Source organism: Lonchura striata, chromosome 7 (genome assembly GCF_050655825.1).
Source record: "Lonchura striata isolate lonStrDom1 chromosome 7, ASM5065582v1, whole genome shotgun sequence".
NCBI classification, from domain to species: domain Eukaryota; kingdom Metazoa; phylum Chordata; class Aves; order Passeriformes; family Estrildidae; genus Lonchura; species Lonchura striata.
In genome coordinates this window covers 19,168,148-19,183,939 of record NC_140709.1, presented here as the reverse complement: position 1 = coordinate 19,183,939, position 15,792 = coordinate 19,168,148, and the positions used below count along the sequence as shown (strand labels likewise).

The 15,792-nt window shown below is 36.2% G+C and overlaps 1 protein-coding gene across 9 annotated transcripts in view; it reads left to right on the top strand.

Moving 5' to 3' along the window:
* Positions 1–15,350, top strand: part of STK39 (serine/threonine kinase 39) — an 82,453-nt gene extending 67,103 nt beyond the window's left edge. For 7 of the 9 annotated variants that reach the window (XM_085584364.1, XM_085584362.1, XM_085584360.1 and 4 more), the window contains 2 exons: positions 9,794–9,858; positions 13,861–15,350. In XM_085584364.1, coding sequence (XP_085440490.1) covers positions 9,794–9,858; positions 13,861–13,935 — 140 coding nt within the window. In that variant the 3' untranslated portion in view covers positions 13,936–15,350. Of the gene's footprint in view, positions 1–9,793; positions 9,859–13,860 lie in introns of those variants that run through there. The other 2 variants (XR_014956548.1, XR_014956547.1) reach the window with 1 other exon arrangement.
* The last annotated feature ends 442 nt before the right edge of the window (positions 15,351–15,792 follow it).

The window sequence follows — 15,792 nt, the reverse complement described above, 5'->3', positions numbered from 1 at the left end:
GTTCAAACTGAGTGAAATAACTGATTTTTTAAATGTATCACAGTTTTATTTATTCCAAAGCTCAGTGTACCCATAAACTTTCTAATGGGAAAATGCCTTTATAATCTTACCAATTAATTTCCATAGATTAGATAAACTAGATAGACTAAATACTTTGTGTTTACTTTTAATATATTACCCAGAAAGAAAACATATCGATTTAATGAAAGCCTGACTGTATTTTAAGGCCTATGTGCCTTCAATATGTGTACATAACTCAGTATCTCTTTAGCAAGATATGCAAATGCATTACAAGTGGAAGAATATCTCTAAAATCCCTTGGGGCTTTAACAAGGACTTAAATATTTCAACACATCTGGCTCATTTAGAACTAATGCACCAAAGGGTGACTCATAATGATGAGACTGCCAGGAGTTTTGGAAGCTTGAGATGCACCTGCAGCTAATGAATTTTTGTGTCTAATTGCACCTAAGTTATTTTAGACTTTCTATGTTGGATGTAAGAGGTGCACTGGAGGAAGTGTATTGTGTGAAGCTGGCAGGTTTCATGGAAGTTCCCACTGTGATGAATTTTCAGTGTGGTGAAAATGTAAATGTTCGAGGTGAAAAAAACCCTTGTATTAGGTGAATAATCACTGTTGATGTGGTTTATGTCAGAACTATAAATATGTGATATAAGAAATTCTCCAATTGTGCAAATTATCCTTCACACATATACATATGTGTGTTCATGTGTTATAGTGAATGTACCTGCCTTACAGCTATGATAAAGTAACTAATTATTTTTGGTTTTTGTTTTTGTTTTTTTAAATAAGAATTGGCAACTGCCTTCAAAGAAAGTTCCTTTTTTCATCCCGCAGTCCACCGGTTCCTACTTAAGTGTGCAAATGAGGAATAAATCCATGTGGTTATTAGTGGGATTAGTTTGAGTTTTACCTGGTACAGTAAGTGATAAACTCTCTGTCCCTCATAGATCTGAACCAAAGTTTCAAGGGCTTTCCTTTCTAGTTAAGAAGAAAACAAAACAAAAAAACCCAATTGTGAATTTGAAGCAGAAATTGCAAAAGCATCAATGTATGTAATGTTTTCAATAGTATTTTACTTGCTGTTCTTTATTTCCTTGGCATTTACTTCTCTGCCAGGGGCTACTATGTCAAAATAAGGATTTATTGAGGTTCTTCAAACTAGATGTATTCTATTTCAGAACCTGACTCAAGCACATCAGGGAGTCTTTTCTAAATATATTCTTCTTGTTTCAAGTTTCAGATACAAGGTATTGAAGTAGCCTGGCTGCTATTTCATCTTCTTAATAGTTTTGTCAGAACATTATCTATAATTCACAGCTGAACTTGGGACAGGAGGACTTGTGAAGACCTGATAGGAAAAGGAGATTGCAAAGTAATAATATGCATAGGAGAACATGACCTGCCTTATTTCTGCATAGACCTATATTTCAGATCTAATCCAGTGTGATGAAGATACTTGTTAGAGCTGTCTTCAGTATCTTGATGATTATCAAACTGTTGTCAAAACCTGTGTCTGAAAACTAGTACTTGATTCTACATTCAATCAAGGGAAATTATTCTTTCAACCTAGTATTCTTATTCTTTTGTAAGCAGAATTTAAGATAACAATTTACTGTAATATCTCAAGCTTGTTAAATAGCCCTACTAGCAGTGCCGGGCAGCAGGTCTAAATTTTTATTATAAATGTTCATTTGAGAATACACTGAGGTTTAGAATGCTCAGGAACCTCAAAATGAAGGAGAAGTAATGAAATATGTATATACTCATCCCTTAGCTTCCTAAGTAATCTAATCTATTAGGCACATGAAGAATCAAAGTCTGAAATATATAAGTATTTAATTATCCAAATATATTCCATTTATCCTTTTATAAAGGAAAGTAGAATATCCTTTTACTTTGTTTACTTATCCTTTTAGTTTGTTTTAAACATGCAGTGGTTATCCTAAGCATTTTTCACATCCTCTGGGGGAAGAAAAAATAATTTTGAAATATCAACCTACTTTTTTTTATAAGTTTCTGGGAAAAGGTACAATTTTCCAGTTGTACAATTAATATTTTAATTTATCTATAAAACCACTTGACACAGTTATGGTCTTTTTCCTTCCCCCCCCCCCCCTCTTCTCACAGACTGTAGAATATAAAATGTTTCCTTGGGATCAGATATCTATACAAAGTAATTGAGAATTCAGGAGATTAATAATGTGTTATTGGAATTGATACAGGCAGATTTTTAGCACTAACTTATGTCAGTTTCTATTTGGATACACTACTACTGTTTCATAAAATACACTGCTTCAGTTGGGCACCAATTTTTTCATCAGTTAACTAAAAAATTACAACTTGTATATTATTTTACCAATCTGCATTTCCAGTTTTTGCCTGTGACCCCTGGATATCAGTACTCTATGTTAATCAATCTTAATTTACTTAATGTGAAGACATTTGAGGTTTGCTATTGTTTTGTAAATGTGTTGAGATTTTTTTTTTTTCAGTTTGAGTAAGGGTAAATATTTAAAGTCTTTATTTATAGGTAGAAGTCAATCAGGAATATACTCCCCTGATGTCTCTGCCATTCCTTTGAATAACCTAGGGTAATTGGTTAGTTGTTAGAGTTTGCTCCCAACCAAGTGTCTCTCTCTTTTTTTTTTTTTTTTTTTGTTTTTTTTTCCTCTCCTCTTTTTTTTTTTTTTAATTTTCTTTTGGAACAAGATAACCTGGTGCCAAATGCTGGTTAATGTCCTTAATGTCTAAACCAGCCTAAACCTAGGATGTCTTTATAGAATAAGGAATTTATACAATACTGGGGCTCAGAACTCATATGAACTACAAAGCTCAAGTGGTGTTAATAATTTTAAATTGTGGAAAGTGAAGGTGGAAATTGTCCACTAGGATCCCTGTTCATTGGGATGCTGTAGGAGATCATTTCCAGTCTTGGTGTTCCTTTCAAAGCAGAATTGCTTTGGCCTTCTGCTGTCCTGTAGCTGCCCTCTTTAATCTGTGTTTTCTGATGGTGAGGCTGCAAATCAAGCTGTAGGAAATTGTCATAGTATCAAAAGTTGAAATTGAGATAATTTCCACGGTCTTTTATCTATATCTACTGATTCAGCAATACACTTTGAGAATTCAGACAAATTTATGAGCCTTACTCTCCCTTTGATAAATTCCTAATGACAGCCTCTTCATAAATAATACATTTCTAAATACTTTTAATGCTTCTGCCATACCAGTGTCCAATAGCTTCCTCAGTAGAGAAGCCAGGTTTGCTGTTGATCTTTCTGTTCTATTTCTTACTTACAAGAATCATGTCTAGGTCCTTGCAATCTTCTAGCAATAAACACTTGCTGGTTAGCTGCCACAGATCTTCAAATGCTTTAACATTTTCCTTGCTCCTGAGCAACATAAAGTGAAGGGATTTTGTTTCACAGCATCCTGAATGGTTGAACTAATGAACACATTACACTTAAGTGACCTTTTTGATCTCTCTTTGGAGAGCCCTTTAATCTTTCAAGGCAGACAGTTGGTGAGCTGTTAGATAATAACAAGACAGAGATCTGGAAGAATTGTTACCAAAAGCTCTAAACACTGATTCTTTTCATTGTTTGCATAATATACTATAATACAGTACTATCTAGGTTAAAACTTAGTTTTGACTTTGTTCTGAACTTGCAAATGCATGAAAACCACTATATAGTATGAAATATAAATGAATGCATAGATTGCAATGAACCTCTTGTAATATGTGAAATGGCCTCAAGAGCGTGCATAATAAACTCAGCCCTTTGGAGGAAACCCCTACCAGTAGCTGAATTTTTAGGAGTGATAATTCCACTTAAAAGTATTCCCTGCTACTCAGGCACCCTGTGTCCCAAGACCTATACAGGAGAACACAGCATTAATCCTCAAACCGGCAGACTCCCAAGGCAGTTAATTATGGTGGGCTCCATGTATCAGATGAAAATGGTTAAATAACTGCCTACTGCTGGGGAAGAGGTAATATTTGAAACAATCAGCAGGAAAGCAAATAAATCTGTGGAGGTTTGAACTTGTCTTCTCTAACAGCCGTACTGTTGATGAAGTAGGGAGCAGTTGAAGGTAGCTATTTTTTATAGACTGAGTTTTAGACTACATAAAAAATATTTCACTTCTAACTTATTAAAAATATTTTTCATTTTCTCTTTTTTTTTGGTGGCAGTAATTTTGTGCCTGAATAGTACTTCCCTTTCCTCATATCTGAATTTCAAGACTACAATATGCACTAGCTTTGCAAACTGTTGAACCTAAGCATGAGTTCATGAGCTATTTCCAAGGTTACCCATCCATTCTTTGCAAAATGGAAAAGCAGATGAATCATTATTCTTTTGAGAACACCCCAGAAATATCATCTCAAGCTTTAGATTCTGCATGTGTCTGTGTTTATGCCAGATGGCTCTGGCTTAGTTGGCTGGGTGGGCATTGTACTGGAAATAGTTTAACTGTACTTCATACAGCTTTATTTACTGTCTCATTAATTTTAACTTTTCCAGAAGTTTTGCCTCTTCAGAAGCCTTTAGGGTTAAGTTTCATGCCGTGTTAAGAATTTTAAGTAACGAGAGAGAGAGCATTGTCACATTGCAAGAGAAAAGCAGCTATTTGAGACTGCCCAAAGTTTGATTATTATCTTATATTTGTAAGATCTTGAAGGTGGCCTTTTTTTGTTCTGTTACCTCATATCCATCACTCATTTAAAAACTGTAATTTATATGGTTGGCCAAAATTGTAATATAGCAAAGAGTAAGTGATTTGTATTATATACAGGCCAAAGCCTCTAGTTATATGGGAATTTTTAATTTATTCCATCTGCAATTAACACCCTATGTTCTGTATATTTATATGCTGGGTTTGACCTTTTCTCCTATTGCATGTTCTGCAAGTGCAGACACTTATTTTGTCAGAGTGGCACAACCATTCGTCACTGAGCAAAACCTGCAAAAGAACCTGGAATGATTTGTGGTGTGTAGGTTGATTACATGTCCTTCAGAAGCCTTCTGAAGAAAGTGAACAGCACCTCATTTATTGTTGTAAACAAGAAAAAGCCTCTTGTCCTAACTGCTGCTAATGTCTAAAGAGAGCTTTTGCTCCAAGGCATGATTTGAAGTATACTCTATTTACCTGAAGTTACTGCTGGCAAAGGTTTTTCCATTGCCACTAAATTTTTCTTGTTCATGTTTCTTCTTCTGACTTTTATAGGTGCATGGCCATAACATATTGATAAAACATTCTGCAAAATACAGTTGAGTATACAATATCCAGGTCTTTCAGAAACAGTGAATTCCCAACAGGGGTTTAATTATCAATTAGTGCTGCTTGCAGGTGCTAATCTATGAATTTCACAAGCACAACATCCAAGGCATGACTTCAGATTATTTAAAAGAAAAATGGCTTTGTCAATAGGAACTGCAGTATACTTAACTTAGAGCTAAGGTGTAAAGAGATATATATTTTACAATGCTCTTCATTTTTCCAAATAATCTAAGTGGAGAAACCAATTCTTGCCTCTCTAGAAAGTCCTAGTATGAAATTCCTTTTCACTTTAGGGAGAGTGTTACTGTATTAAATTGGCTTTGTTCACCAACTTGCAACACAAGAATTGTTGGGACTGTGGGGCTGGGAAAGGCTGTGAGAATGGGATGGTTATTTTCCTCACTATAGTTTGCAGATGTGATTGGGTTCATTTAGAAACTTTAGTCTCATTTGTCTATTTAAGCCAAATTAGAACTTTGCATATGAACTGTACAAGGAGAGGGTGAGTCTTAGCCTAGTAAATAATTTTCCTGAATGAGAAGAGCCTAAATCCAGTAGCGGGAGGAGATTTTCATCAATAAAGACTAATAGTTCCACTTAAAAATAATTGGGTTTTTTACTTGCTTGAAGTGACAACGAATTCTGTATAGGACAGTAACGGCAACTGCTTGTAAGTGAAAGCACTCTTTACTGTCATGAGTGTATGCCTGGCATGAATTTTTTTGGTGTCTTTGGGGGAAATTTGCATACCTAGTGGTCCAAACTGTGTAGGTTTAGTAATAGTCCTACATTTTTAGAAATATATTTACAGGAGTGGTTAAGTCAGTTATATTTACTTCAAGTGCTATCTTTAATTGCATTTAAAGTAGGATGAGTATTCAACTGTAGAGTATGTTCTTGTATTTATAATTCTGAGGATGTCTTCACTGTATGGGATCCCCAGACCTTTTGGAGAAATAACTGGAAGGGACTGCAGGCATTCAGGAAGGACTTTCACCTGCTTGGATGGCTTCTACTGCTTGTGCTGCAGGCTCTTTTTCCAGTAGATTTTACCTAAATTAGGGATGCCATGGATGCCTGCAGTTTATGGGTTATGTTTTTCTTAGGTGACTTCATCAGGCTCCAAAGGATTTCAGTTACCACTTGAACCCAGATCTTAAATATTTTAGATGCAGAAGGATACATCCAAAGCTATGTACTTACTGAGGCCCTAGAAGGTTTGGCTTGCATTAATGTGAAAAGGATAATGATTGTCACATCCCTAAAGGTAATGAACCATATTTTAGTGTTTCCTGAAATAATAATGTTAGGTATCCAAATTCAGACAGTTGCCTCTAATTTTTGTTCTTGTGGTCTAAATATGGGCAAGACCTAGCAAAATGAAAGCAAGGAGTTAGAAAAATGGAAAAGATACCAGCAGGATGGTATGGTTTTGCTAGATAAGTATGTGCAAATACTTGGCTCTTAGTTGATGATAATTACATATGCTTTCCGATATTGCAGAAATTGTAGGCTTTTGGGAGAATTTGCATTCATGGTGGCTTGATTGACTGTGATTAATGACATTATTTTGGCTAAATGATTTCCATTGCCTTTCTGTAAAGGCCAGAAAATGTAATACACAGTACCAAAGTCAGAGGTGAAATGCTAGTTGTACTTGAAAACACTGAATGTGTATGATTAAAATTGAAAAGATCTCTCTGTAGAAAACTGCAGATGTGACTATTCTTAATGTAAACTTGTGTTCTAATATTATGGACTTTTTATAGGTCTGCTTTCTCAATTTCAAGCATAGCCTGAAAATATCTTACATTTTGTCCTTAAATCCTCCTAATCTTCTATTTGATTACATGTTCCACTCTAGCTATGGTCCATCAGACAACCAAAAATAAAGCATATTTAATATGTAAAAGTTTCTGACTTGAGTTCATATTAAAAGTAAAGACAAGTGAATAAATAAAACTGTGTCACATAGCCTTTTACTGGTACTGTTCTCAGCTTTCTTGAGGAATGATAACCATCTAAAATACCACTCAATTCTGATACAGTGTTTAAGTAACAACAACAACAAAGTAATTAACATTAACTATTTACCTATATTAAAAATCCAATTTTGCTATTTTTACTTGGAAACTTTTAATCTCTTCCGTGGTAAAGAGTCAGTCAGGAGCATTGGTTAAGGTTTTTAAAGACTCAATACTACCTGTGGCATCCCTGATGCCCCTTAGCCAACTGTATGCTAGTTCATTAAAACCCTTGCTGATCATGGGCTGCTGTTTGCAAATGCACTAATAATACCTGTGCCAGTAACTGCCTAAGGGCAGCTGGAAGGTTTGCTCCTGGGGGAATAGCCCAGCAGCACGCTGACTTGCCTGAGTTGTTCCACAGCAGGTCAACATTAAATGAAAGGCTGCCCTTCCTAAAGACATGCATGCACTTGAAGCTTGTAATTTTGTAACATTTTATTTAGGTGAAGTTAGAAATCTTTGGATTTAGGACCCAATGCCTATCTGGTTTCGTAGCACTGTCTTTATTTCAGTGCACCCAGCTAGCACTAGCTGGAGTGCTGTTGATGGTTTTTTTGTGTTGTTTTTTTTTTTTTTTTTCTGTTTGTTTGTTTGTTTGTTTTTAAGATATGGTTTACAGAGATTTGGATAAACCAGAACTGCTCTTGAGTGCATGATTGTATTTCATAAATTTTAAAAACCTAAAAAATTGAAGCTATTCTATCCTGGCTTCAGGACATACAAAGCTGAATGTTCCTAAGGTTCTAAATAGTAATTGTAATGAAAAGCATTATATGAATTTGCATGTATTTTATCAGGTAGGAGGTATTGCAATAAAATTGACTTAAAGATTGTGGAAGTGAATTGTGTGACTGAAATAAAAAACTGTTTGTAACTGGTAGAATAAAATATTTTATTAATCATGACTTTCTATAGTGCCTGTAGTTGAGTTCATTTTACTGTGAAGGTTCTTTTCTTTACAAAAAGTGTTCTCTACAAAATGTATCTCATGCTTACTTTTAAGTCCTATTTTTAGTTTCAAACACACTTTCATGTCCAGTTAAATTTATTACAAGTGTATAAACAATCCTTGATGCCATTTTAATTGTATAAAGAAAATGAGACCCACAGAAAATTGATTTGCATTTAATAGTGGCAGCAGATTGGTCTAATTGTTTACTTCTCTAAATTCCCTTGCTAGATACTGTACTTCCCCTGTGAGGTGAATTTCTGTTATTACACAGTGGATCGTGCATGATCAGGCACAGTGGGAGTGAAAACATTGTCATCACAATGTTAGAAGAGGGAGGAAGCAGTAACCTAAGTTTGTAGCAGTAGGATATGGAATGTGCAAATGTTTGGTGTGTATCTTCCACCATATGAATGATGTAGAGAGAGTTACTTATGGGCAGCACCTACTTTCTTACCTCTTTGCTTTATGGTACTCACCTAGTCGGTGTGCTAAGAAATGTCTGCTACCTAATACCTGTTCATTTCCTTTTTATAATCTTGTTTAAACAGCTCTGCCAGGTGTGGAATATTTATCTCATGCTCATATCCTGTTGCTTACATCTCGTGCCCATGTATCAATCTCAAACAAAGGTCCTTAATGATTTGGTCTGATTTAGTTCAGGATCTGTGACTGGGCAAAGCTGGGGAGCCAGGTCAGTAAACATATAAAGCTGAAAGCAGACATTGGGTTTTTTTGGTCAAGATTAATGGTAGCAGTAATGTTAAAACAGACCAATTAAATATGTAACTTAGGGGTTTTGATAGAAACAGTGTTTATTAATTTCCTGCATTCTCCTCTGTTTTCAAAGAGTAAATTGTTTCCTTCCTGTTATTTCTGGACACTCAAGCTCTGTTCATCCAGTTAAAGTGTTTATTGCTGTTACTTGATAAATCTTGATCATATTTTCTAAGAGAGTAGTTTGAAGATCAGCTCTTTTTGTGTCACTTTCATATTTTAATTTTTTTGGGTTGTTTTTCTGCTAGTGAGCTGTAACATATCACCTAGAGTCTGTGTTAGTGCTAGCCCAAAAAAGGGAAAGAAGCACATGCATAGAACTAGTTAGAGGGGACCGTGAGCTCAGTCTTCTGCTAGAAGCTGATGCTGATAGTGACGCTGGTATAGCAGAAAGATGATCTAAATCATGCCAGCCATCAACTTATCCTTGGCTGTGTGACTCTTCAGTCTTATGGAATAGACTGAACTGAAAATCAGTAAGTTGGTTTTTTTTCCTGTCATTTGACTTTCAGGCAGATTATGCCCCTGAATCAGTTCACATAGTCACAAAGTAACAGTGATTGTGAAAGGAAGTCCAACTACCCTCTGAAACAACAACTAGAGAGGGATTAAATGATTCAAGTGGTAATTTACTGACACGTATATTTGTAGAATTAAATAGAAGATTCAACAAAAGCCTTGATGTCAAGTTGAATGCAATTTTCTGTAAATCATATTTTTTGTCTTTTTCTACAGTTGCTGCTAATTTACAGAAGATAGTAGATGATCCAAAGGCCTTGAAAACACTGACTTTTAAGTTGGTAAGTAAAAGCATCAATGGAAGAAATAAACTAATTATCACAATATTCACATAAGAATCAGGGCTCTATCTCAGTTACAGATACTTTGTTGACAGATGTCAACAAATGTGTTGACAGATAAAGTGACTAAAATTTCCATGTATTAGAGAAAAAGCTTAAACCCTGTTTTGACAGGACAGTTCCATAACTGCATGTGGAAGGAGGTTCAGTCACATGAGTTCTGAGGCAGCCTAAGGTTTAGGTCAGAAGCTGCAGTAAGAAAACCCATGGGAAGAATTGCAGAAAGAAGTGAAGCAGAGAAAACTGTAATAGCTAGGTTAACACTCCTTCACTCCCACCCACTTAGCTCTACCCTGGCTGAAGTGTCCTCTGCTGATGGACATTTTGTTCCAATCTCATTTTTTCAAATACCTGCCCCCATGCATGGAGTCATGCAAGGTCTTGCATGCAGGTCACCTTCTCCACTGCTTACTTCTCCTTAGTTCTTCTTTTCAACCTTCTTTCAGTTGACCATCCACACCTGCATGTTGGTCTTTCTCCCACTGTATTTTATCATTGTTTCTCCTTCTCTACCTTCTTCTATCTTCTGCATGTATGTCATCAGACCCTGGGTCAAGGCTTGAGACTCCTTTCTGTGCTGCATTTTGTACACTGGACCATGGGTCCTTAATTTTAATCAATATTGATCATAGCATGATAGATTTAAGTTAATTATAATAAATATAAATTGCAAAAACTTGAGCCAGAATTGATGTGCTGTGGTCTTTTTATTTATTGTTAAAATTAAGTTGAAAAATGTATATACCTGAAGCTATTTAATTATTAGTTATGTAAATCCTAGTTAGTTTTCAGCATCTTTTGTTGAAAGTGACTCAGCACATGAGAGACTAGACTGAATGTCTGTTAGATAAGCAGGCCTCCAGAATCACAGCTTTGTTTATAAAAGCAGCTGCTGTAGAGAGCCATTTTTAGAACTAATTGATGATGATGTATTAATTCAAGACACTTCTTCCCATATCATTCTTTATACAGATCTGAGGAGTTTTAGCTGACTCATTTGAACTCATTTTTCCTCTACAGTCCAGTGAAATCCCCTGAACTTGTGAGAAGGGGTTGGGGCAGGGAAATAAAGACATGTAACTCAAGTTAATTTCTTTCTCTGACCTTTGCTATAAATATAGCTTAAAAGCTACTGCTTTTCTTTTTGCAGCTGATCTGTGTTCTTACTGTCTAAACATCTGACTTGGTTTACTGTGTAGTAAGTGGCATCTCACCAAGAGCATTTAGATAACAGAACTCCAGAGGCTCTGAGAAGCCTGGGTTTCTCATTCCCACACTTAAAATAGAGGCTTGTGATTCCAATATCCCATAGTGACCAGGTTATGCATGTTGAAAACACATCCACTTGAAAATTTAGGTTGGGACATTTTTTTCTGTTTTTTGGTGATTCAATTGGATTTATTGCTGAGCTTCTTACCATACTCAGAATTAGCAGACAATCCAAAATCAATGTCTTTGTCCCTGCTGTAGGTAAGTTCCACCGGATAGGTAGGAATTCTGGAGGTTAATCTTTAACCTTAGTTTCTTCCTCATCCTTCTGACTAAAGTTTCCTGCACTAGTTCCTATTTTGATAGGGAAAGACCATAACAAGAAGTATCCTAATTTATTTTTCTCTTTGGATTAATTTGTGTTCTGCTTCTGCCTATTTCTGTATTTTATAGTGAAGTTGCTAAATGAATTGTTGCCTATGAGAACTCTCTCATATCTTTGTATGCTCTACTGGGTCTTTACCTCATAACAAGATCTCACTAAATTTGAACACTTGTATACAACTTGATTAAAGCACAATTTGTTGGTAAATATGTAATGGGGATTAAAGGTCTAAATGTAGCTAATCCTATATCCATTCAGAAAATTCAACTGAAAAATATTTCTTAATCTAGGATTAGTTGCAAGTATTTCTGGACAAGGAGTCTGGTTAGTATCTCACTGCTTACAGGTTGATGTTGCTGGTATTTTGTTGGTAAATAATATTTCTATTCAAACAGCAAGCTGTCTATCTTTGGGGTGAAAAATGAACAGTTTATGTCTTAACTATTTTTGTATTTTATTATTACTGAAATAAAGAAAATTGTTAAGGTGAGATGCCTGGGTGGCAGAGGTTGGATTCCCGCTCTTGCATATTTTAAAAACAATGTATCTTTGCTCTTGCAACGATGTAATTCTGCAGAATATATATAGTATTAAATATCCCCTAGTTGTCTTGGCTAACACAGAATGAAAACTTTCCTATAGGATCCAGCTGTCCACACTTTGGGAGGGAGGCTGCTTTAATACACAAATAGTCTTGGAAACACTCAAGGAAACACAAAATCATTGCACAGCATAATTTGCATTTTGTGTAAGGACTTTGCTTATGAAAAAGGAAAGAAACCCAATAATGAAAGAGTGTGTTCAGTCTCTACCAAGTACTTTTATTTTGCAGTCTGTATATAGTATTTGTATTTATGCTAAGCACTAAATCTAAGTTAATAGATTCCAGGTGCATTGAATAGACATAGGATAATATTTATTGATAAGGAAGGCATTTAAAAATCTGTGTGCATCTAGATATGTAACTTAGCATGGCTTTGAGGAGATTGACAACTAACTAGAATGTAGAACAAAGTTAATAGCATTAGCACTTTTTAGGATCAAATTTTAAGTCCAAAATTCAAACTCCATTTATTTGATAAATTCCCAATCCAAGCACCACTCAGATATCTGAATAGTAACCAGAAGTAATGGTCTCAGACCTTTAACTTGCTGCTTCTGTGGAATAAGAGATGTCAAATACTATCTGAAGAGAGAACTGTTCTCTGTGTCTGCTCAGAGTAAATTTGAAGGAGTAGCCTGATGTAATACTTCCACAAGTGTCAACACAATTTTGTTTCTGGTCATGAAAATTCAATGGATTGTGTCAGTGCACCTCCTATGCACAGTCTGTGAGCTCTTAACCTTATAGCACATGTTCACGAACCAGTTCTATTAAAGGGTTCAACTGCTACTAATGCAAAAAAAGGATCAAAAGCAGTTTTCTAGGGGAGACCAGTTTTTCTGTTGGAGATGTTTTGTGATATGCGAAAGAATCTAAAGGCATCTGTCATAAATAAGTTAACATTGCACACTTCTAATCCAATTCTATTAATATTTTTATTTATCTACTATACAGATAAAAATGTATAAACCCCTTTATTTAAAATGCCACTTTTGTCCTGCAAAAGCAACTTTTGTGTTTAAAAATTGAAACATAAAAATACTTTGCCTCCAGCATATTTTTCTAAAACAGACCTAAAGTAATAGTTTAGTCCTGAGCAAAGTGGTTTCATATTCTTACTGTTACATATGAAAAATGAACTGATCACTTGTGACAATTTGTTTTGTGACAGGCTTTACTGAAGAATCTAAACTGTACAATTTTAAGTACTAGATTGTACTGTCAGGAGGGAGCTGTCCTTTTAGAAATATTAGTATTTACTCTTTTACTTTTACTGAAGACTGCTTCAGTTTCCTGTTTAAAAATTCAGCTGGTTGGTGAACTGACTTGCTGGCTGGACTCATGAGACATTTGCTGCATACACCACAGTGGTAAAAAGGGGATTCTATGCATGTATATTAGATGCTCTTCATGAGTGAAAAGGGTTTACTCCCATGAAAAGGCAAATTTGGCTCCAGTCTGGAAAGTTCGGTTTAAAGACTTTGGGTATTTCAGTTTCCATTTTCCAGTTTTTTTGGGTTTTTTTTTTTTTTTTTTTTTTTATAATTCTTAATGTTGACTGCAAGAGTTTGCTAAAATTAAGGATGCAATTGGTTGATGCTGACTGAGGCCACATGAAGCAGTCTGAAAGCTTTCCTTCAATCAAACTGTTTGCTCACTGGGTGATAAGGGGAAACTTTATATTCTGGCTGTCAAATGCTCCTTTGTAGAATGATATACTAAACATTTCTGTTTGTACTTGCAGGCCTCTGGCTGTGATGGCACGGAGATTCCTGATGAAGTGAAACTGATTGGTTTTGCTCAGTTAAGTGTCAGCTGATGTCTGTCCCTTGACCCCAAGCCGAATTGTGAGGTTGTGAAAAAGTCAGCTTAGATGCAAAGGAAAATTAATGCACCACACACTGAGTTCTGCTTCATTATCTAGCAATTCACAAAGTCAGAACAAGCAAAACCCACAGCTACACTGCTGCTGTTAACATTCAAAATGCTCCTAAAAGTCTCTTAGCAGTTGATTTGGATTCCCCCAAAGTGAAAAGCCTGTGGAAGTGCTCTCAGGTGGTTGTATTTATTGGTTACAAAAGGAAATTTCTTATCAAGCTTACTTCTTTCATAGACTTTGAGTGATACTATTTTACCTGTACTTGTGGTTGATAATACTGCCTCTGTTCTGTTACATTTAGAAATTAATATACATATAAAAGTTTAGAAATATTAGCCAAACTTGAATTCTAGTTTAAAAAATGACTGTGAATTTTATTTTTCATATATTTATGCATTACACCTACTAGTAATAAGAAAATTATTTGACTTGATTATGTGCTATTTGCAGTTAATCTCCCACTATTTAAAAAAGTTTCAGGTATGTCTTTGAAGTATTTGGTAATTTCTAGGGGTTTTTTGAAATAATTCGATCCGGTATTAGCAAGCTTTTGTTGGTTTTGTGTCAAAAAACAGTCCACAAACTGATCCTCAAGGGAGTGGGAGGTGCCTTGCAGATATTAATGTTTTAAGAATGTGCCTGAGGCTTCTTATATAAATAATCTCCATTTTCTAGAAGTACCATACATATGGTACAATAAATATAAATATATATAGTTATATGAGCAAGGAGGGGGGATATGCAGTAGCAAAGGTGTTAAGAGTATTTTGACTATGCTTTACTGGGGAGTCTATGAGCTAGAACTACTGTGAACTGTTGTTAAGGTAGAACACTTACTGTGCCCATCTCTGATCTGACTTACCCTTAATGATAGAAACCAGTTTCATACAGGTGAATAAAAACTTGAAGAATGGAACTGAAACTTTATTTGAAGTTCTGCTAAATACCAAGGTTGAGTGAAAATAATAGGGCTTTGTGCAATGATCAAGTAAAACTCTGTTACAAAGAAAATAGTTTGACCCAAGTAGTCCTCTGCTTAACCTGTGACATAGGTGTTATGGAGCTAGGGAACCTTAGAAAGACTTCCACATTTGGAGATGTGTTTCTCAGAGGTTACACTTTAAACTACTTCCTAGTTAATCCTAGATAAGTGGCAGCTCTTTAACGTACTGAAAATGGCAAATATATATTGTTAAGAGAAGTTATTTATAATGCCTTGTAATAATCGTTGAGGTGTTCTAGAACTATTTGCATATGACATAATGTAATCCCATCCTACTGTTTACATGATGATTACTCCAAGATGACTGCAAAGATTAAAAAAATAAAATTAAAATAAAGATGTATTGCACAAACTGATTTGTATTTTGAATTTCCATGTTCTAAGCGGATTAGAGAGTTGTTATTACAAAAGGCTGCTGCTCGGGTGCAGCAGCAGCTGGGGAGGAGGAGGTGGAGGGGAGGAAATACTGCTCGCGCCCTCGGGGTAGGGGTTGCTTTGCCGAAGCCAAGGCTCCCGAGGGGTTACTTAGAGCAATCAAGGGTTTTCCCGGGACAGGCCCGGGCGCCGCCGGTTTGTGTGGGCGGAGGACGCAGGGGCTGGGGTGGGGCTGGGGTGGGGCTGGCGGCCCAGGTGAGCGCCCTGGGGCCGGTCAGGCCTCGCGGGGCTGCTGGTGGCCGCAGAGCCCCGGGCGGGCGAGCCCCGGGGCGGGGCTGGCGAGCAGCGGGGTCCGGGAGCCTTTCCCGGGGCTGGGCACCGAGCTCGGGCCCCGAGCCGGCCGTGGCCGCGGGGCCGTG